The 22,594-nt window shown below is 44.3% G+C and overlaps 2 protein-coding genes and 1 long non-coding RNA gene across 3 annotated transcripts; 2 read left to right on the forward strand and 1 right to left on the reverse strand.

Moving 5' to 3' along the window:
- Positions 1–580: 580 nt before the first annotated feature.
- LOC123458767 (isocitrate dehydrogenase [NAD] subunit alpha, mitochondrial-like) lies at positions 581–1,765 on the forward strand. Its single transcript, XM_045144061.1, has one exon. It carries the CDS (start codon positions 610–612, stop codon positions 1,708–1,710), a length of 1,101 nt encoding a protein of 366 aa, XP_044999996.1. The 5' UTR covers positions 581–609; the 3' UTR covers positions 1,711–1,765.
- A 7,070-nt stretch (positions 1,766–8,835) lies between these two features.
- On the reverse strand, positions 8,836–9,382 carry LOC123458513. The gene is made up of 3 exons (XR_006635700.1): positions 9,336–9,382; positions 8,989–9,166; positions 8,836–8,885 (listed from the first exon to the last, which is right to left on the reverse strand). It is a non-coding gene; the product is annotated as an uncharacterized LOC123458513 (long non-coding RNA).
- A 96-nt stretch (positions 9,383–9,478) lies between these two features.
- On the forward strand, positions 9,479–16,227 carry LOC101594363 (procathepsin L). Its single transcript, XM_004656846.2, has 8 exons — positions 9,479–9,606; positions 10,615–10,751; positions 11,038–11,160; positions 11,545–11,691; positions 12,284–12,508; positions 12,943–13,105; positions 13,943–14,060; positions 15,357–16,227. The coding sequence occupies exons 2-8, from the start codon at positions 10,626–10,628 to the stop codon at positions 15,454–15,456; spliced, it is 1,002 nt and encodes a 333-aa protein (XP_004656903.2). The 5' UTR covers positions 9,479–9,606; positions 10,615–10,625; the 3' UTR covers positions 15,457–16,227.
- Positions 16,228–22,594: the final 6,367 nt, after the last annotated feature.

Below are 22,594 nucleotides of genomic sequence, written 5' to 3' on the forward strand. Positions count from 1 at the left end.
CACAGCTTTTAAAGAGATAATGAGAGCTTTTAAAAGTTAGAGATGGGCTGGAGAGATGGCTTAGCCTTTAAGGCGCTTGCCTGCAAAGCCGAAGAACCCAGGTTCAGTTCCCCAGGACCCATATAAGCCAGATGCACAAGGGGGCACACACATCTGGAGTTCATTTGCTGGCAGCCGTGGCATGCGCTCTCTCTCTCTCTCTCTCTCTCTCTCTCAAATTAAAAAAAAACCCAAGATGCCTCCCTACCCTTGGCTGTTTTGAGACAAAGTCTCACTACGAAGTGAACCTCTAACTCAGGATCCCTCTGCCTCAGCTCCATCTCTCGATTACAAGCACGTGGCACCATTCCCACCTCAAAGTCTTTACTGTGTCCTTAGACAGACCAAAAGTCAACCCAGCCAGGGCTGGTGTAACCCTGTAATCCCAGCTCTTGGGAGGCTAAGATATGAATGTTGAGAGCTAGAACCCAGCATGAACTACATAACAAGGTCCAGACCCGCCTGGACAACATAGCAGATTCAATCTCAAGAAAGAGAAAAGCGAGGAGCGCCGGCTGCGCGCACGCGCCCTGCGGTCGCCGCTGTCTGTGGGCGAGAGGAGCGGGCGCGATGGCCGGGTCCGCGTGGATCTCCAAGGTCTCTCGGCTGCTGGGCGCATTCCAAAATACAAAACAGGTGACCAGAGGTTTTGCTGGTGGTGTTCAGACAGTAACTTTAATTCCAGGAGATGGAATTGGCCCAGAAATTTCAGCCTCAGTTATGAAGATTTTTGATGCTGCCAAAGCACTTATTCAGTGGGAGGAGCGGAATGTCACTGCCATTCAAGGACCAGGAAGAAAGTGGATGATCCCTCCAGAGGCCAAAGAGTCCATGGATAAGAACAAGATGGGCTTGAAAGGCCCTTTGAAGACCCCAATAGCTGCTGGTCACCCATCTATGAATTTATTGCTGCATAAAACCTTTGATCTTTATGCCAATGTCCGGCCATGCGTGTCGATTGAAGGCTATAAAACCCCTTACACCGATGTAAATATCGTCACCATTCGAGAGAACACAGAAGGAGAATACAGTGGAATCGAGCACATAATTGTGGAAGGAGTCGTGCAGAGCATCAAGCTCATCACCGAGGAGGCCAGCAAGCGCATTGCCGAGTTCGCCTTTGAGTACGCTCGGAACAACCACCGGAGCAACGTCACGGCTGTGCACAAAGCCAACATCATGCGAATGTCAGATGGGCTTTTTCTGCAGAAATGCAGGGAAGCTGCAGAGAATTGTAAAAATATTAAATTCAATGAGATGTACCTTGATACAGTATGTTTGAACATGGTACAAGATCCATCCCAATTTGATGTTCTTGTTATGCCAAATTTGTATGGAGACATCCTTAGTGACCTGTGTGCAGGATTGATTGGAGGTCTTGGTGTGACTCCAAGTGGCAACATTGGAGCCAACAGGGTCGCCATCTTTGAGTCGGTCCATGGGACAGCCCCGGACATCACAGGCAAGGACATGGCCAACCCCACTGCCCTCCTACTCAGTGCTGTGATGATGCTGCGCCACATGGGACTTTTTGACCATGCTGCCAAAATTGAGGCTGCGTGTTTTGCTACAATTAAGGATGGGAAGAGCTTAACGAAAGATTTGGGAGGCAATGCAAAATGCTCCGACTTCACAGAAGAAATCTGCCGCCGAGTCAAAGACTTGGATTAGCGCTGCACAGGTGGTGTTTGCTGAGTCAGTCACTACTGCAGGACTCCCCGTGAGCCTTTACTGAGAACGCCCCTATTCTCTCTGCATTTGCTTGTTTCCTGATGGGGTACATTTTCAAATCTGGCCTTTTCTTAAAACCTGTGCAGCTGATTGATGTACGCCATCCGTGGCCCTAGGCCTGTTTTCAAAGGATTTTTTCCAAGTGCTTGTTTTATTTATTAAATGTCTATCTGGGAAACAAAAAAAAAAAAGTTGGAGAGCCGGGCATGGTGGCGCACACTTTAATCCCAGCACTTCAGAGGCAGAGGTAGGAGGATCTCTGAGTTTGAGATCTGCAAGAGACTACATGGTGAATTCCAGGTCATCCTAGAGACCCTACCTCAAAAAAATAAAAATAACTAAATATTTTTCAAGTTGGAAATCAAAATAAGCAGCTGGTAGCTCACACCGGTAATTAAGGATGTAGAGGCAGGAGGATTGTGGTGTAATGGGATTTGGGGGGGATTCAAGAACGGTTCTTAAACTCCAAGAGCTGAGCTCCGTCTTTTACCTAAGAATTAGGATAAAACAAGACTGAGAAAGATAAGTATTAAATGATCACATTTATTCAGGGAAGTATGGAATCAAGGGAAGGGAAATAGATACACCCACGTGGTCTGGGATCCTCTGCGTTAAGTGAGCATGGGCCTGGAAGAAACATGAAGAGGGATTTAGAGAGGAACGCACACAGAGCTCCTGCCATGTGGAAGTAGGTTTACCAGGCTGGAAACCTAGAAGATAAAGAGCGCTTACCCACGTGGTAAGGATAATCTTTTGTGGTGGACTTTATCTTCAGGCTCAGGTGAGCCTCAGAGGGGGCTGATTGGGCTGGGCTGGCTCAAGAGGAGAACAGCCATGATGCCAAGTCTAAAGGCTGAGTTTAACCAACCAGAATTGCTGGATTAGATTTAAACCTGAATTGTAGGAAGGGAGGAAACGCCTTCCTAAAGAGGCACTCAGGTTGTTTATGGAAAAACAGATTAGGCAAGAGATAAGGAGAAGTCAGATTCTTCTCTGATCTCTAGCAAAGTGCAAACCACAAGGGCAGGTCCAAAATATTTTTTTGTTTGTTTGTTTTTGTTTTTTCAGGGTAGGGTCTCACTCTAGCCAGGCTGGCCTGGAATTCACTATGTAGTCTCAGGGTGGCCTTCGAACTCACGGCAATCCTCCTACCTCTGCCTCCCAAGTGCTGGGATTAAAGGCGTGTGCCACCACGCCTGGCTAGGTCCAAAATATTCTTGCTGTTTACTTTTAAGGCCCAGTCATTCCTAACTACTTCAAGGGGTTCAAAACCAGCCTCAGTAATAAGTCTATCTCAAAAAGAAAGGAAGGAAGGAAGGAAGGAAGGAAGGGAGGGAGGGAGGAAGGGAGGAAGGGAGGAAGGAAGGAAGGAAGGGAAAGAAAAACAAAAAGGAGCAAATATCTTAGTAAAGCTGCATTTCTGAAATACACTCTTAACAGACTATGCAAGGTACTTCTAGACCGATGTCGTTTTCGTGAGCTGGAAGCTGTCTTACACCCGGTTGGTGGCCATTTTGCCTATGCTTCCTGCATTTAGATAAGCCTTGGTTTAAGTTTAGATTTGGAAGGACCCAGGGTTTTCTCCAGTATTCTCCACTGTTTCCCATCCCAAGGAGCAAAGGATATGCCAATCTCCAGGGCCTGATGCCAGGCTGTTGCTCAAGGCAAGGCTAAGGCAGAGGCAGGTTTTTCCACCCTGTGCAATCACCAGGAGCTGTGGCCCAAGGGCAGCTGTAAAACCCACGTGCTAGAATAATTTAGATTGTTTGTGGCCAAATAAACAAACACAATGGAGCAAGTGTACAGCACCCGAACTCTGACCCGCAGAAGAGGAGGCACTGCTCTCAGCAGTCAGGGCTTACTCAGTGGCTGATGACTTCCTCTCCTTCCCACCTTGGACCAAGCAGAGAACATTATTTCGAGATAGACACTCCTCCACTAGCTTCCTTTGACAGCTCCCAATGAGGACATACCACCCTTCCCCACTGTAAAGTGTTTCCTCCCAAGACAATGGGAAGACAGAGGGAGGAATGTGATTGCAGCCTCTCCCTTCTCATGTAGTGGTCTCCTCTTGTTCCCACGTGTGAATGCTGATTGCTTTGAACACTATGAGTACTTTAGGGAGGCAAGAAAATCCTTTTGCAACCATCGGAGAACTTCTAGGTTTTAGTTCTGCTTGACACAAAAGTGCTTCTACTTCTTCAAAGGATGTAAACACACACACACACGCACACACACAAACACTATGGGATACTGTTTACAATCATAGAAGTTGTTAATAAAAAAAGTAAAAGCAAAAAACCATATACATATATTATTGTTGTTTATTTTTCAAGGTAGGGTCTCACTCTAGTTCATGCTGACCTGGAATTCACTATGTAGTTTCAGGGTGGCCTTGAACTCAGCAGTTTTCCTACCTCTGCCTCCCAAATGCTGGGATTAAAGGCATACGCCACCATGCCCGGTTTAATTTTATTTATATATGTATTTTTTTGAGACAGAAAGAGAAGTGGCATGCCAGGACATCTAGCCACTGCAAACAAGCTCCAGACGCATGCACCACCATGTGCATCTGGTTTACGTGGGTACTGGGAATCAAACGTAGGTCCTTAGGCTTCACAGGTAAGCTCCTTAACCGCTAAGTCATCTCTTGAACTCTAAAATTCTTTTTTTTTTTTTTTTTTTTTTTTGAGGTAGGGTCTCTGGTCCAGGCTGACCTGGAATTAACTCTGTCATCTCAGGGTGGCCTTGAACTCATGGCAATCCTCCTACCTCTACCTCCCGAGTGCTGGGATTAAAGGCATGCGCCACCACGCCCGGCTAAACTCTAAAATTCTTAATAATGGTATTTTAAAACATTTATTTTAAAAAATACATCAGCCAGATATGGTGGTACACACCTTTAATCCCAGCACTTCAGAGACTGAGGTAGGAGGATCACTTTTTTTTTTTTGGTTTTTCGAGGTAGGGTCTCACTCTGGTCCAGGCTGACCTGGAATTAACTCTGTCATCTCAGGGTGACCTTGAACTCATGGTAATCCTCCTACCTCTGCCTCCCGAGTGCTGGAATTAAAGGCGTGCGCCACCACGCCCAACTCAGGAGGATCACTTTTGAGTTCAATGCCAGCCTGCAGCTATAGAGTGAACTGCAGTTCAGCCTCAGATAGAGTGAGACCCTGCCTCAAAAAAACCAGCAGCAGGGTTCTGGAAAGGTGGATTAGCAGTTAAGGTGTTTGCCTACAAAGCCAAAGGACCTCGGGTCAATTCCCCAGGACCCATGTAAGTCAGCTGCACAAGGTGGTCTGGAGTTAATTTGTAGTGGCTGGAGGCCTGGTGTGCTTATACTCTCTCTCTCCCTGTCTGCTTCTTTCTCTCTCTCAAATAAATTAATTAGGGCTGGACAGATAGCTTAGCAGTTAAGCAGTTGTTTGTGAAGCCTAAGGACCCAGTTTTGAGGCTCGATTCCCCAGGTCCCACGTTAGCCAGATGCACAAGGGAGCGCACACGTCTGGAGTTCATTTGCAGGGCTGAAGCCCTGGCGCACCCATTCTCTCTCTCTCTCTCTCTATCTGCCTCTTTCTCACTCTGTCTGTCGCTCTCAAATAAATAAAAGTAACAACAAAAAAATAATAAAATAATTAATCATAATTAGATTTTTAAAAATCAGCAACGAAATAATTTGTTGGGTGTGGCAGCGCACACCTTTCTTTAGTCCCAGCACCTGTGAGGCTGAGGTAGGAGGATCTCTATGCGTTTGATGCCAGCCTGGAGCTACAGAGTATGTTCCAAGTCAGTTTGGACTAAAGTGAGACCCTGCCTGGAAAAATAATAATAATAATAAACCCACACATTTAGCCAGCGGGCGGAACATGCCCTTAATCCCAGCACTCGGGAGGCAGAAGATTGTTGTGAGTTCAAGGCCAACCTGAGACTACATAGTGAATTCCAAATCAACCTGACCTAGAACAAGACTTTACCTACAAGAAAAGGGGGGGGGGCGGCTGGGAGAGATGGCTCAGCAGTTAAGGTGATGCCTGCAAAGCCTAATGACTTGAGTTCAATTCTCCATTACCCAAATGAAGCCAGATGCACAAAGTGGTGCATACTTCTGGAGTTCATTTGCAATGGCTGGAAGCCCTGACATGCCCATGCTCTTTCCCCACCCCTTCTCTCCTCTCTCTCTCTTGCAAATAAATTCATTTTAAGTAAAACACATTTATTGAAGCCAAGCCTGGAAGCACATATGTGTAAACCCAGCTACTTGGGAGGCAGAGGCTGAGAAAGGAGATCACAGTTTCAATGCCAGCCTAGGCAATTTAGTAAGATTATCTAAAAAAAAAAAAGAAAGAAGGAAAGAAAAGAAAAAAATGGGATAAGTGGAGGTGGGAATATACCTCAGTGGCTAGAGCACTTCTCTGGTATGCATAAAACCCTGGGTTCAATCCCTGTAGGGGCCAGGTGTAAAAATAAATAAACACAAATTTATATGAGACAGATGTGACATTGCAACATCTAAGGTTAGCCAGGGCTACACACAACAAGACTGCTTCAAAAATCAAGCAAAAATAAATAATTGTTTGTATGTCCAGAAACGTTTCAATTGTTTTTTTAAATTAGATCATAAAAATCTCTCTTTCAATTTAACTTTCACTAAGAATTTACACATTGGCACTTTAGGTCTATTTTTATAAGAAGGAAAGGAGAGAGGGAAGAAGGAAGGACAGAACAAGTAATATGGAGAAAGAAACAAGGAATGTTTATTTTCTAAAATGTTCTTTTCTATAATGATAACTGAAAATTACAAGTATTTCTCAAACTATTTCCCTAAATCCTCTCTCACACACACACACACAGAGATGTATTTTTTCACCATATAAATAATTTCTTCAAACTGCTTAACTTTGACCCTCATATTGAAAATTATTCAAGTGGATTTATTAAATAAAAACCAGGAGAATCATCAGGCGTGATGACACATGCCTTTAATCCAACACTCAAGGGCAAAGGAGGAGGATTGCTGTGAATAGGAGGCTACACAGAGACTACATAGTGAATTCCAGGTCAGCTTGGTCTAGATGGAGACTCTACCTCAAAAAACAAAATAAACAAACAAAAACCAAGAGAATCATTTGGAGACTGTGGAAGGGGAAGATATCATTCAGAAACATAGAGAATACAGAGAAAAATCAGCTTCCATCATTCTCAGTCACGTTTTCTTGTTGTGGCTTCCTTTTGCTTTTTGCTTTTTTGAGGCAGAGTCTCACTCCCCAGGCTTACCTAGAACTCATTCTGTAGCTCATTGTGCTTTCTCTCTCTCTCTCTTTAATAATTTAATTTATTTTATCTCATCACCCCACCGAGTGAAACAAAAGAGCACATGCTGTCACTTCACCTAAAAGCAGTGTTTTCACTCTGCTCCCCTACTTTTTCTTTTTCTTTTTTTTTTTTTTTGTTTTTTTTGTTTTTTTTGTTTTTCGAGGTGGGGTCTCACTCTAACTGACCTGGAATTCACTGTGGAGTCTCAGGGTGACCTCGAACTCATGACAATCCTCCTACCTCTGCCTCCCGAGTGCTAAGATTAAAGGCGTGCACCACCACACCCAGAAGTCTGCCCCTTCTTGATGGTCCACTCAATGGGCTATTAGTAAGAGGCTCAGAGTGATTTTAAAAGGACCATCTCCTTAAAAAAAATAAACTTGGGCTAACTCCACAATGCACGACCCAGTTTCATTAACAAGGAGGGTCTAATGGGAGGGGGTAGATCACAGATGAGCCTAAATAATGGTACCAAACTGCCTGTATTTACTGAAAAGAAAACTAATAAATTAAATTTAAAAAAAAAATAAACTTTTTTTTTTTAACTTAAGAGAGAGAGAGAGGGAAACCATGGGTCACTAGAGCTTCTTGCTGCTGCAAACACCCCAGATGCATGCACCACTTTGTGAAGCTGGCTTAAAGTGAGTACTGAGAAATGGAACCCAGACCTGCACGCCTTCAACAGCTGAGGCGTCTCCCCAGGCCCCTTCTCTTTTTTTAAGCCATGTTTTATTCTGTACATTTTGCAAATCAATTATTTATGTTTTCGTATGTGTGTCTATTGACGTGCCAGGGTCTCTTGCCACTCACTGCAAGTAAGAGCCACTCCAGAACTTGGCTTTACATCAGTGACTGGGGAATGGCACGCAGGGCAGCAGGCTTTGCAAGCAAATGCCTTTAAGCACTGAGCCATCTTTCTAACCCCTCTGTAAATAATTTCTAGCAGGCTGGAGAAAGGCTTCTGAGGAAAGAATCCGTGAATGGGAAAGACAGGATAAAAAGCATTAGGAAATGCCACGTGGTCTGAGAACCCTTTTCCTATCAGTCCGCTTCCCCCTCAGAGTGCGGACCTTGCAGCAGTAGCCTCACTTGTTAGAGCTTGCTTCCCTACACCAAATCCCTAGCTCCTTCTAAAACCCAAGAAAGCCCACCCTGACAGGCGATAAGGCATCTACCCTCCAGTTCTGTTTCTCCACTTGACCCACGTATTAAACAGAACCACTGGAGCACCCAGGCTTCACATCCTTCGTATTTTTTTTCTAGTTTTGATATTTTCCTACATGTATATAATGTATTTTGATCTTCGTCCCCCAATTATCCTCTTTTTTTTAAATTTTTTTTATCCATTATTTATTTATTTATTTGACAGTGACAGACACAGAGAGAAAGACAGATAGAGGGAGAGAGAGAGAATGGGTGCGCCAGGGCTTCCAGCCTCTGCAAAAGAACTCCAGACGCGTGTGCCCCGTTGTGCATCTGGCTAATGTGGGACCTGGGGAACCGAGCCTCAAACCGGGGTCCTTAGGCTTCACAGGCAAGCGCTTAACCGCTAAGCCATCTTTCCAGCCCCCAATTATCCTCTCTTATCCCCTCCCTCTACCCATTAACACCCTTCTTCCCCATTAATCCTGTATTACTCTTATTGCCGTGTGGGGGAGGCGGGCTGTTCACATTTCACTCTAGCCCAGGCTGTCCTGAAACTCACCCTGTAGTCCCAGGTTGACCTCGAACTAGAACTCACAGCGATTCTCCTGCCTCCCAAGCGCTGGGCTTAAAGGTGTGCATCATCATGCCTGGCCCTGTTACATTAAAAGAAAAAAAAAAATTCCTGAGTTGAGTTAAATTCGAGTTCCTAGAATGATCGTGGGTGGACGGCTATTGACCGCGGAATTGGCAACTTACTAGTGGATACATGATGAACCTGACAAGCTCTCCCAGGGTCTGCGGGGAGGACGGGGTCTCACCTATGCTTCTCAATCTATGGTGAAGTAGTGACAGGCTCAACTGAGCGCTGAAAACCACAGGGGCTGTGAGTTCAAGAGTGTGATGGCCGCGCGTGTCCATAAGACAGCGTTTTCGCCTGCATAGTTTAACACAAAACACAAGGAAACACCGGGTTATGCTAAAAGCACACCGAACTGGCGGCACGCATTTTTTTCATAACTCCAGGTCCACTTGCATTCAAAGTATCAGCGCTGACCGCCCACCCTCCAGGGACGCTCCCAGCCTCCTCGGCCCCGGCAAGTCACCTCCCCATCCGCGGTACGCCCAGAGCCCAGCTCAGGGACAGGTCCCCGGGCTCGGCGGCGTCACGCGCCCGGAGTCCGCGCGCCCGCAGGCCCCGCCCAGAGGCCGGCACAGCCAATCACCGCGCGTGCAGGCGGCGGGGCGGGGCTGCCGGCCGCAGACGTGAGGCTTTAAAGCCTGAGTCTGGGGCCGCTGGGCCAGATTCTCGGACCTCGGCGACCTCTCCTGTGGCGGGCCGGCGGAGTGCGCCTGCGCAGTTGCGGCCGCCCCCAGGTGAGCGACCCCCGGCGGCGGGGCGCGGCTGGAGCCGGCCTGGAGGAGGGAGCGGGGCAGCGACCCCGGGGAGACCGCAGCATCTGCCCGTCCCGAGTGTGGCGGCTGAGCTGCGCGGTTGGGGGGGGGGTCCCGGGCTGGCCTGGGGTCTCATGTTCGCGGCCGCGGCGGGCTCAGGCCCCGGAGCCGAGTGGCGGTCACACCGCGGATCAGCCGGGGCAGCTGTACCCCCGCAATGCTGGGTCACCGTGTCCCTGGCTCCCTGCGCCGCCATAACATCGTGAGGCGGCGGCCGGCGGGTGCTGGGGGCGGGAGTTGGCGGCACGCCCCCGCAGCCCTGGTCCCCCATATCCTGGGGGGGGGGGGAGGCCTTGCAGAAGATTGAAGTTGAGGAAAGATGTATTGTAATCATCTCCCGATGTGCATGAGTCGAAAAGGAGGTGTGAGGTGGAATTCTAACTCTCGGGGACCCCTGTCCTAGTAGTTGGGATCTAGTTTGTGCTCATTAGTAAGGTTTTACCACCGGGGAGATATCTGTAAATAACCTGGACCAACCATTTATTTCCTTGTTTCCTAGTTGCCTTTAACATCCTAAGGTCCTGAAACTTAACCAAGTCTAATACATCCTTGTACTATAATTGAAAAGTCAAGTATGCTCCAATTACTGTAGCACTCGCTTGTGTGGCTGTTTTCCATGTCAGTAGCTGAATCAAAACCTTTTTATTTTAATTCTTGGCTTGTTTATCTCCACCCCTTGCCCTAAGCTTTTTTCAAAAAGTCTTTGTGTTAACAACTGTGAAGATAATTTAAGTATTTCTACTCTTGCTTAGGTGGCTTTAACTTTTCAAAGAATCGGTTTGCAGCTGTGGGTGGTGAGTCACGCCTTTTAATCCCAGCACTTGAAAGGTGGAGGCTTGCCTGAAGATCAAGAGTTTAAGACTAGTCTGAGCTATGTGAGACCTGACTTTTTATCGCTTTTTAATTTTTTAAATTCTTTTCCTTCCCTAGAATTTTGAGCCATGAATCTTTCACTCTTCCTGGCTGCCGTATGCTTGGGAATAGCTTTAGCTACCCCAAAACTTGATCAAAAATTTGACTCAAAGTGGCACCATTGGAAGGCAACACACAAGAGACTCTACGGCACGGTAGGTAACATTGAAGGTGTTCTAGAGAAAGTGGTCCTCCTTACTGTTGGAAGTTTGTAACCAGAAAGTTACTTCTAGAAGCCAGCTCTAGGTATAAGCTGTTAAAGTTCCATTGAGCACAGTATATGTAGCAAACATCTCTGGCTGGGTGTGGGTAGAATGTCTTCCAGAAGTGTCCATCTTTCCCTGGCCATAGTCTCTCTTCTCTTGTGGCTGTGATTACATATGTGAGGTGAGTTGGCTTCTAAGTAGAAGTGAAAACTACCAGTTCTGTGTTTACTTCTAGAATGAAGAGGAATGGAGGAGAGCAGTGTGGGAGAAAAATATGAAAATGATTGAGCTGCACAATGGGGAATACAGCGAGGGGAAGCACGGCTTCACCATGGATATGAACGCCTTTGGTGACATGGTAAGTGTGACAGATTGCTCCACTCTACACTTCTCTTTCCTGTTTGTGTGGTGCTGGGGGGTGGGGGACGACAGCAGAGAACAGTTATGTGCTGAGCGTCCACCTCTTTGAGACAGGGTCTCAATGGCCTGAAGCTCACTCATCAGAGAGCCCCTGGGATCCACCTGTCTCTGCCCCACTCCCTGCAGGGGGGGTTACAGGCTGTCGTCCTCACCCCTGTCATTTACATAGTTCCTGGGAGGTTAATCTCATGTCCTCATGCATGGGAGACAAACACTTCACCAACTGAGCCATTTCCTGCAGCCCCCTCTCCTCATTTTGCTTCGTTTTGCTTTGTACAACATAATCATTCACCTCTTCAACTTTCTCTGCATGTCTCTGAAGACCAATGAAGAGTTCAGACAGGTGATGAATGGCTTTCAACACCACAAACACAAGAAGGGGAAAATGTTTCAGGAACCTCTGTTTGGTTCTATCCCCAAATCTGTGGATTGGAGAGAGAAAGGCTATGTGACCCCTGTGAAGAATCAGGTATGACCATGACAATTCAGACCTTCTCTCCAACAGAAAAGTTGTGAAAGAATTGGCTTAGGTAGATTGTACCTTAGGTAGAATTAGGTTAGGTAGATCCACTTTGTTTTAAGCCCTACAGTGTTTTCCTTTGTAGACTTCTCAAAATGCTCTTGTTCATTTTTAAAAATATTTTTATATTAATATTTAATATTTTTAATTTGTTTCTTTTTTTATTGACAACTTCCATACTTACAGTAAACTGTGATAATTTCCTCCCATTCCATACTTTTCCTTTCACAAATCCATACTCCATCATATCCCCTCCCTCTCTCTTAGTCTCTTTTATTTTGATGTTGTCATCTTTTCCTCCTATTGTGAGGGTCTTGTGAAGGGAGTGCTAAGAATTGTGAGGTCATTTTTTTTTGACAATAGTTTCACCATGTAACCTGATCAGGCTTCAAACTTGGGATGTTCCTTAGTCACCCAGGTGCCAGACTTAACAAATTAACAGGCCTCCATTGCCACGTCCAGCTCCTTCAGTGTATCCATGTCTGTAAGCTGTTGTTCAGTCTTTGCCTAGGAAACCATCCACTTTTTCATCTCTTTTCAGGGCCAGTGTGGTTCTTGTTGGGCTTTTAGTGCGACTGGTTCCCTAGAAGGACAGATGTTCCATAAAACTGGCAAACTGGTCTCACTGAGTGAGCAGAACCTTGTGGATTGTTCTCGGCCTCAGGGCAATCAGGGCTGCAATGGTGGCCTGATGGATTTTGCATTTCAGTACGTTAAGGACAACAGAGGCCTGGACTCTGAGGACTCCTATCCATACGAAGCAAGGGTAAAGTAAAACACTTTAATTCGTTATCATCCCAGTTCTGGTTTTAGAAAGCATAACACATAAGCCAAAAAAAAAAAAAAAAAAAAAAAAACCACAGTTTCCAGAATTCACCTTTGAGATAGTAGAGTCTGTCTGCAAATCATCAGTGCTGTCATAAGTCAGCTGCCTCTGCACAGCTCTCTTGCCTTTGTCTCTCCATTCTTGCCTGGTGAATATGCAAACCATTCATTCTACACAGAATGTAAAGTGGGCAGCTCGAACTAGGGGGTCCCACTGAAGAAGTAGCTCCTAATCTACTCAAGTTTCAAATCAAATAATCGCATTTCACTTCCTAGGATGATTTGTAAGTGTTACTTGCACATTGCAAGATGCAAATTGCTAAGTGTTTTGGTTCTAAATGGTAATGACGAAGTCTCTCCCTTTTCACTCTGAAGGATGCAAGCTGTAAGTACAAGCCCGAGTTTTCTGTAGCTAATGACACTGGGTTTGTGGACATCCCTCAGCGGGAGAAGGCTCTCATGAAGGCAGTGGCAACTGTGGGGCCCATCGCTGCCGCCATTGATGCAGGCCATCCATCCTTCCAGTTCTACAAGTCAGGTAATGGTTATTATCTTACCCCAGAAACCCAGGCACAATTGTAATGCAGCTAACCCACTCTTTGGTAAGGAGTTTTGCCTCTTAGGATGGTTAGAATTTTTAACAGATATTTCCAGTTGACTAGGCATTTTCTTAGTTATAAACTCTTATGCATATTTGTGTGGGGAGGCCACAGGTTGATCCCAGTTGTCTTTTTCAAATTTGTTCCCTACCACCACCCAAGGTAGGGTCTTCCTCTAGCCCATACTGGCCTGGAATTAATTCACTGTGAAGTCTCAGGCTAGCCACCAACTCCCAGTGTATCCTTCTGCTTTAGCCTCCCAAGTGCTAGGATTAAAGGCATGGACCACCACACCCGGCATCAACTGTTTTTTGAGATAAAGTCTTTCACTGAACTTGTAGCTTACCAGTTTAGCTGGATTAGCTAGCCAGTGAGCCCCCAGGATTCTCCTGTCTCCCCATTACTGGGATTATAGGCACAGACTGCCACACCCAACCCAAGATGGCTGAGTGGTTAAGGCATTTGCCTACAAAGCCAAAGGACCCTGGTTCAGTTCCCCAGGATCTACATAAGCCTGATGCACAAGGAGGAGCATGCATCGGTGGTTTGTTTGCAGTGGCTAGAGGCCCTGGCATGCCCATTCTCTTTCAAATAAATAAAAATTTATTAGAAACTTAAGAAAAAAAATCTTGGATTATTTTTTGGTTAATATCTTTCACCAGTATTTGGGACCAATAACATTGTACTAAATGGTGAGATACCTCCCTATGTCTCTGTATGACAAGGTGTTCTGTGGTACTCGAAGGCTCACCTCAGTGTTGATTTTACCCTGGCAGGCATTTACTATGATCCAGACTGCAGCAGCAAGGACTTGGATCATGGTATTCTGGTGGTTGGCTATGGCTTTGATGGTTCTGATTCAAACAACAATAAATACTGGCTTGTCAAGAACAGGTACAGACTCTGAATGTGAAATTTTAAGTTGAAAATTAATCCTGTTGGGGATCACTATTTGGATTCAAGCTCAAGTCTTTCCGCATTGAGTGGTTACAGAAGTATTTGTGCTTGGTTGTAAGATTCCACTTCAAGCTTGTTGGGGTGATGCATATGTGTTTGTAACACTGAATTTCTGAACTCTGAATATCTTCATTGAAAAACACATTTGTCCCCAAAGATTTCACCTGAAAGGTGCAGGACTTGTAGGTTTAAAGCTACTTTTATTCCTCTCATTTTCAGTAAGACACACGAGCAGAAGTATTGCTTATTCTTCTTGGTTTTGTTTCATTTTGTTATTCTTTTAAGGTAGGGTCTCACCCCAGTCCAGGCTGGCCTTGAGTTAAATATATATACTTTTAAATTTGTATTTATTATTTGAGAGCAACAGAGAGAGAGAGAGAATGGGTGCGCCAGGGCCTCCAGCCACTGCAAACGAACTCCAGACGCGTGTGCCCCCTTGTGCATCTGGCTTACGTGGGTCCTGGGGAATTGAGCCTCGAACTGGGGTCCTTAGGCTTCACAGAGCACTTAATCACTAAGCCATCTCTCCAGCCCTTAGTGATTTTGTTTTGTTTTGTTTTGTTTTTCGAGGTAGGGTCTCACTCTGGCTCAGGCTGACCTGGAGTTCACTATGTAGTCTCAGGGTGGCCTCGAACTCATGGCGATCCTCCTACCTCTGCCTCCTGAGTGCTGGGATTAACGGCGTGCGCCACCAAGGCTGGCTCTTTTTTTTAACTACTTGTATTTATTTATTTGCATGCTGCATACTGCTGCAGAAGAACTCCAGGTGCATGCACAGCATTGTGCATCTGGCTTTACATGTGTACTGGGGAATTAGACCCAGTCCATTCAGCTTTGCAACAAGTATACTTACTGCTGAACCATCTCTCCAGCCCACAGCTATCTTTAATTAAGATGTTATGTAAAATAGCATGTGGAGACAAACTGCTACATTAGAATCTTTCTGGATTTCCACTTGCTAAAAATTATGGCCCCATAGAATTAACAGTTTAGGTACTTTTATCTTTTAAGTGGAGCCTGGGGAGGATTGAACTCTGGTACTTTGGCTTGAAAGGTGAGCACTTTATCCAGTGAGCTATCTCCCAAGTCCCCTGTTGTGTATTTTCTGTCTAGATAAGATATCACTTAGGATAGTACCTGATATATGTAAATGTAATGCTATTTTTAAATATCAGCTATTAACAATGCTAATATTTCCTTGCATTTCTTTTTCAAATGGACAATTCCTTTCAGCTGGGGTCCTGAGTGGGGCTCAGATGGTTACGTGAAAATGGCCAGGGACAAGGACAATCACTGTGGAATTGCTACTGCAGCCAGCTATCCCACTGTGTGAGCTGATGGAACCCTCACCAAAGACTGGAGGATGGCTGGACAGCATGTCTTGTTGGATTTTTATCTTCACACTGACCAAACCCTTTTCCAGTAAGACGGAGTACTTGAATCATTGTGGATCCAAGTTAGAATTTGAATTCTGTGACATTTTTACAAGGGTAAAATGTTACCACTACTTTGACTCTTGTTATAAACAACTTTATAATATTGAAGACTCATTGCTTAGTTCTAAGACTTGAATTTTCATTTTATAAAAAGATATATAAAGCTTTCTTTAGCTTTTAAAAATAAATTTTAGTTCAGTATGTAGTGGTGGGACTTCTGTGTGTAACGTTGTCTTTTTTATGTAGTCAGAAAATGTGATTGAGTCTAAAGACATAATTGTGTCCATGGTACAAGAGATGGAAGGTGATGCACACCTTTAATCCCAGCACCATAGGGAGGCTGAGGTAGGAGCAGCATCATGAGTTCAGGGCCAGTCTGGGCTAGAGTGAGACCCTGCTTCAAAAAGCAGAAAAATTGATATGAGATGCTGGTGGTTGGTGGTCTTATGACTCTAAAATCTGTGTGCTTTTAACTAGTAGAGTCCCTTCTCATTGGCTATGTGCACCCTATTTTACAGTTTTATTTTTAACTTATATAAAGTTATATTTGAGATATAATAATAAGAGACATTTTGATACATTGTGGAATTATTTTATTGGGATAATAAGCTTGCTGTATTACTTGTGAAAACATTAAAAACCTTATATCTGTTTTGAAATACACAGTATATATCATTAGTCACCTGGCTGTGCAATACAACCTTAGAATTTATTCAACCCTTTGATTTTTCAAGGTAGGGTATCACTCTAGCCAAGGCTAACCTCAAACTCAGATTCACACTGCTTTTCTCTCACTCTCATCAGTGTTGGGATTGTAGGCATGTGCCACCATACCTAGTCCTAAGTCTTAAATCTAGCAAAATTTGACAAATCAGGAAGGACAGGGTAAGTTGTTATAGAAAGTGACTAGATAGATGTACAGATTCGTGGGTTTTTGATACTAAAATGATCATTTTATTTGGCTCCAGATGACTAGACTACACAGTGAAACTCCTAGTGCTGGTTACTGGAGCGTTGCCCTATGTTGCAGTGAAGACCACATTGCTGCTATGTAGTTTGAGGACAGATGAGACACAAGTAGGTTTCCAGGGCTGTTTGGATTTTGATCTGCCAAGTATGTGATAACATTCCATGTAACTGTCCTAGAAAAACGGTTACTCACCATTGGCTTAAAATTACATTGTGAACAATTATATCAACAAATGTCAGATGTTTGGTAATAGGTGTGTTCAGAGTCCACAAGAGATCAGGCTAGGCTAGAAAAGTAGTCCTGGCTTTGGACGACAGTAAGAAGTCACTAGGCCAAACTGATTTGAAACAAAACAGGCTAAGCATATGATTATACAGATCCTAAGAACAAATAAAGTTACATTATTGTTTTTAAAAGACTGAAAGGAAATACCTTAAACTTCTGTGTGGATAATGGGTGATGATTTAAATTCTGAAGAAATCTTTTTACTTTGTTTTGGTTTTCTGAGAAAGGGTCCTTGAACTCAAGACAATCCTACCTCTGGCTTCCCCAGTACTGGGATTAAAGGCATTCACCAACACACCCAACTAAAATGCATATGTTTTTATCAGTTAAAAAGGGGGGGGGGTGCTCTAGACAGATGGTTCAGCAGTTAAGGAAAGGCACTTGCTTGCATAGCTTAAGGATCCAGGTTTCATTTCTCAGTAGCCACCTAAAACCAGATGCACAAAGTGACACATGCATCTGGAGTTCAATAGCAGGGGCTAGAGTCCCTTGTGTGCCCATTCTTTCTGTCCCTCCCCCTCTCCATTTGCAAATAAATAAAATATTTTTAAAATTATTTAGAAAACTCGTGAATACTTAGGGAAAACGTGTGTGTGTGTGTGTGTGTAAAATTTAAGATATGTCTATTTTCAGACAAGGAAGTGTACATGATAAGATGGTAAAATGTTGAGCTGTAATCCTTCATGAGGGAAATAAAGAGAAGAGTATAAGGCCTTATGTCCCACAAAGGGAGCCTTTGTCCACAGCCTCTTTCACATTGTTTTCTTCACATTTGCAGCAGCAGTTTGCTTCAGCATTGTCCACAGAATCCTGGGACACCCCCAGGCTCTAAATTGAATGAAAGTGATTTAAGTGCAGTTGCTAGTCTGTCAAAGTAGAAGTCTCAGATGTCCAAAATGCAATAGAAACAGTTGAACATATAATTAAACTATAATTTTTAAAGAATACTTAAACTTGTGAATAGTTCCAAACCACATCACCTGGAAGCATTTTTTTTTAAGTTTTTATTAGCATTTTCCATGATTATAAAAAAATATCCCGTGGAAATTCCCTCCCTCCCCCTGACACTTTCCCGTTTGAATTTCCATTCTCCATCATATTACCTCCCCATCTCAATCATTGTTCTTACATATATACAATATCAACCTATGAAGTACCCTTCTCCCTTCCTTTATCTTCCCTTTATATCTTCTTTTTTAACTTACTGGCCTCTGCTACTAAGTATTTTCCTTCTCATGCAAAAGCTCAATCATTTGTAGCTAGGATCCACATATAAGAGAGAACATGTGGCGCTTGGCTTTCTGGGCCTGGGTTACTTCACTTAGTATAATCCTCTCCAGGTCCATCCATTTTTCTGCAAATTTCATAACTTCATTTTTCTTTACCACTGAGTAGAACTCCATTGTGGAAGCATTTTTTGCAAAGATGCCAATAAACTTGGAGAACACTAACTTAGTACCAGTGTTTTCTGTTCTCCTGTGTAAATATTCTACTAATTTGCAATGGAAGTAAGGGAAAGAGAGGATGGGCTCAAGCCATCTTGTGAGAGGGGAATAAGGACGTGGCACACTCCCTAACAACATCTCATGTGTATGCGTATGTGATTTGGAATTGTCTTTTAAGTAGCCCGGACTGTTCTGAAATATAGCTGAGGATGACCTTGAATTTAGGATCTTCTAGCTTCCCCTACTGAATGCTCAGATTACAGGCATATGCCACTGTACCTAGTTTTTTTTTTTTAAATTTTTATTAGCTTTTTCCATGATTATAAAAAATATCCCATGGTAATTCCCTCCCTCCCCCACCCCCACACTTTCCCCTTTGAAATTCCATTCTCCATCATATTACCTCCCCATCTCAATCATTGTACTTACATATATACAATATCAACCTATTAAGTACCCTCCTCCCTTCCTTTCTCTTCCCTTCATGTCTCCTTTTTAACTTACTGGCCTCTGCTACTAAGTATTTTCATTCTCACGCAGAAGCCCAATCATCTGTAGCTAGGATCCACATATGAGAGAACATGTGGCGCTTGGCTTTCTGGGCCTGGGTTCTCTGTACCTAGTTTTATGCAGTACTGGAAATCAAATCCAGAGGCAACTGTACCACATTCCCAGCCTCTGTTTTCTAAGTTCCTTTATGACTAATAATGAAAGATTAAGACACAGGACAGACCGAAAGAACAAATCCTAGCATGTTTCCTGCACATGACAGGTAAACACTGAATTTCACATTGTTCATAAACATCTGTTGAAGTAAGTGAATAAAATTTTTACCGAGAACTGCTCCATGGTCTCTTTTTAGCACTATATTTGGAAACCTTCACAATGCCTGTATTAACTCATTGAAGCACCCCTTGGGTACCTGATACTGCGCTGGGCTCTGGGAACACAAGAAGTCATGATATTCTTGGAACTTAACATTCCCATGTTTCTGAGCCTGTGCTGCACCATGACTACTTGGTTCATGACCATGTTGGGTGCCTGGAGGGAAAGACTCAACAGGTATCTAGAGAAAGGATATTTTACTCGCTTACATATTAAAATCTATACTTGCTGGGGTCATCCTTTGGTGAAAATTCACATAGGATACAAATGTCTTCACACTTTGCCTCTTCAGAGAGGTCTGTCCACATACTTTCATTTTCACCAATTTTCCTGTTGGTCCTTCCAGGTTCATGACCAGTGAAATCCTTGGCCACAGACCATGAATCAATGTTAAGTCATGTCTGGCTTACTTCTCTTTACAAGGAAACTGAATTAGGTGCGCTCCACTGTCCTTGGCAGCGATATCTGAGAAAAGGGAAGCCGTGTTAGGATGCTTCACTCTTGAGGTGGTGTCTGCACATCCAACTCCATCCTTGACAGGCCCAGGTTTCAAATCACATACACCCCTTCCATTTGATAGGATGCTCCTGGTCAAGTGTCAGACAAAACCCAGTTCATAATGGCAGCTTAGGTCACAGGGCAACTAGATTGCAATCCAAAGTTTTTTCCCCCATGCATAGGTCTACATGTGGGCACATATGTGTGCAGGTACATGGAAGCCAGATGTCAGTGTCAGGTGTCTTCATCTTATTTATTGAGACAAGGTCTCTCACTGGAACCCAGACTCACTGACTCAGCTCTGACTAGTTTGACAAGTGGTTATCTTCACCTCTCCAGGTCCTGGGGCTCTAAGCACAGGCTGCCACACTTCACATTTATGCAGCTGCTGGGGATCCTAAGTGAGGTCTTCAGGCTTGTGCAGTCAGCACTGTACAGACTGAGCCATCTCCCCAGCCCAAAGTTCTCCATTAAGAAAAAATAAAAAGGGCTGGAGAAGATGGCTTAGCGATTAAGGCACTCGCCTGTAAAGCCAAAGGACCCCGGTTCAATTTCCCAGAACCCATGTAAGCCAGATGCACAAGGAGGTGGATGCACCTGGAGTTTATTTGCAGTGGGTGGAGGCCCTGGCATGCCCATTTTCTCTCTCTCTCATAAGTAAAATGCAAAACAAAAACAAAAAAAATCTTAACAGGGCTACACTGTGGCTCACCTCTAGAGGTCTGCTGTGGCTCCATACTTACCTGCCTCCGTATATAATACTGTTAATTCTTTCACACTATTTTAAGCACTGCATTATATGACCCAAGTGACAGAGAAGTATGGATAGAAGCTTAGAACTGTTGCAGAGCCTCTGGTCCCTACTCAAAACTTCCAGCTTTGGAGGCTGTTCAGGAAATGGACCAAAGTATATGCTGCCTTCAAAATCCAAAGTGGCTCCAAAAGTGTTGGGCCTGGGCTGGAGAGATGGCTTGGTAGTTAACACACTTGTCTGCAAAGTCAAAGGACCCAGGTTTGATTCCCCTGGAACCACAAGGTGGCCATGCATCTGGAGTTTGTCTGCAGTGGCTGGAGGCGCTGGTGCGCCCATTCTTTTTATGTGCATCTCTATCTTTCTCTCAAATAATTAGAATGTTTTTTAAAAAGTGTTGGGAGCCAGGCGTGGTGGCGCACGCCTTTAATCCCAGTACTCGGGAGGCAGAGGTAGGAGGATTGCCGTGAGCTCGAGGCCACCCTGAGACTCCAAAGTGAATTCCAGGTCAGCCGAGGCTACAGTGAGACCTTACCTCGAAAACCCAAAATAAAAATAAAAATAAATTTCTTTTTTTAATTTAAAAAGTGTTGGGCTTTATGGTTGGTTATAGGAAGTGGCTAGATGAAATAACATGTCAACATTCCCCACATAACTGGGCCCTTAGAAGTTTCACTGAGGGAAAGCCACGTCAATCCGTGTAGGATTTTTCCTACCGTCTGACACACGGGAGTCTTACGAGTAGTTACTATGAATTACTCACTAGTTCAATTGGCATAGAGTCATCAGTGTCAAGGACCAGCATGTCTTATAGGAGGGAAATCCTGCAGACTCTAGCTAGCTGTCATAGTGCTGGAAAGTGCTATGCAGATTGCTGGGGGAGGAAAGGCAATGAATGGTCTTACTCAGCAGTGGATACTGCAGGCTACGCAACTGACTACCCGGGCAAAATAGGCCCACTGCCGATATAGTGGAATGACTATTATGGGGTAATCAACTTCTTTCATTGGACTTGAGACCTGCTCCACAGGAAGGAATTCATGCCTACTACTAAAAACCAGGGTCAAAAGCCTATGATGGAAGGTCATTGGCATGAGAAGGGAAGGTACTAGTGTTTGGCTAAATGGTCATGTTATGCCCGCCAAATTGCCCTCAAAATACTTGTTTATGCCTGTAGAATAGAGCTATTTTAACTTTTTCTCACATTGATGGAATGACTACTGAGAAGAGCCAAAGCTCATAAAAGTGCTGAGAATGGGCTGGAGAGATGGCTTTAGTGGTTAGGGCACTGGCACACACAGCCCAAGGACCCATGTTCCACTTCCCAGATACCATGTAAGCCAGCACAAAGGTAAGGCAAAGTGCAAGGTCGTACATGCTCACTAGGTGGCATAAGCATCTGGAGTTCGATTGAAGTGGCTGAGGCCCTGGCAAACCAATTCTCTCTCGCTTGCTCTCTCATTCTCTCTAAAAACAAAAAAGTGCTGAGAATATGTGATGAGTACTTGGCATTAAATGAGACATCTTGTGGTGGTTTGAGTCAGGTGTTCCCCATAAACTTATCTAGTCTGAATGCTAGGTTCCCAGCTGATGGCAATTGGAAACTAAAGCCCTCTGGAGGCAGTGTTGTTGGGGGTGGGCTTGTAAGTATTATAACCAGTTTCCCCTTGCCAGTGTTTGGCACACTTTTCTTTTGCTATTGTATGCCTTATGTTGGCCGGGGGGGGCGGTAGGGAGGGATGTCCACACTCTTTGCTCATGCCATTGCTTTCCCTGCCATGATGGAGCTTCCCCCTTGAGTCTTTAAGCCAAAATAATCCTTTATTCCCAAAGCTGCTCTGGATGGGTGATTTCTTTCTTTTTTTTTTCTTTTCACAATTTTTATTAACATTTTCCATGATTATAAAAAATATCCCAGGGTAATACCCTCCCTACCCCCAACTGGACTTTCCCCTTTGAAATTCCATTCTCCATCATATTACCTCCCCATCTCAATCATTCTAATTACATATATACAATACCAACCTATTAAGTACCCGCCTCCCTTCCTTTCTCTTCACTTTATATCTCCTTTTTAGCTTAGTGGCCTCTGCTAATAAGTATTTTTCTTCTCATGCAGAAGCCCAATCATTTGTAGCTAGGATCCACATATGAGGAAGAACATGTGGCACTTGGCTTTCTGGGCCTGGGTTACCACACTT

The sequence above is a fragment of the Jaculus jaculus genome, chromosome 2 (assembly GCF_020740685.1).
Source record: "Jaculus jaculus isolate mJacJac1 chromosome 2, mJacJac1.mat.Y.cur, whole genome shotgun sequence".
Lineage (NCBI taxonomy): Eukaryota > Metazoa > Chordata > Mammalia > Rodentia > Dipodidae > Jaculus > Jaculus jaculus.

What these genes read in the sequence shown, in the direction of transcription:
- LOC123458767 (XM_045144061.1), top strand. Translation starts at nt 610, where the DNA reads ATGGCCGGGTCCGCGTGGATCTCCAAGGTCTCTCGGCTGCTGGGCGCA.
- LOC101594363 (XM_004656846.2), top strand. Translation starts at nt 10,626, where the DNA reads ATGAATCTTTCACTCTTCCTGGCTGCCGTATGCTTGGGAATAGCTTTA. An exon ending in TGAACGCCTTTGGTGACATG is followed by an intron (nt 11,161 to 11,544) that starts GTAAGTGTGACA and finishes ATGTCTCTGAAG; the next exon opens with ACCAATGAAGAGTTCAGACA. An exon ending in CCTATCCATACGAAGCAAGG is followed by an intron (nt 12,509 to 12,942) that starts GTAAAGTAAAAC and finishes TTCACTCTGAAG; the next exon opens with GATGCAAGCTGTAAGTACAA.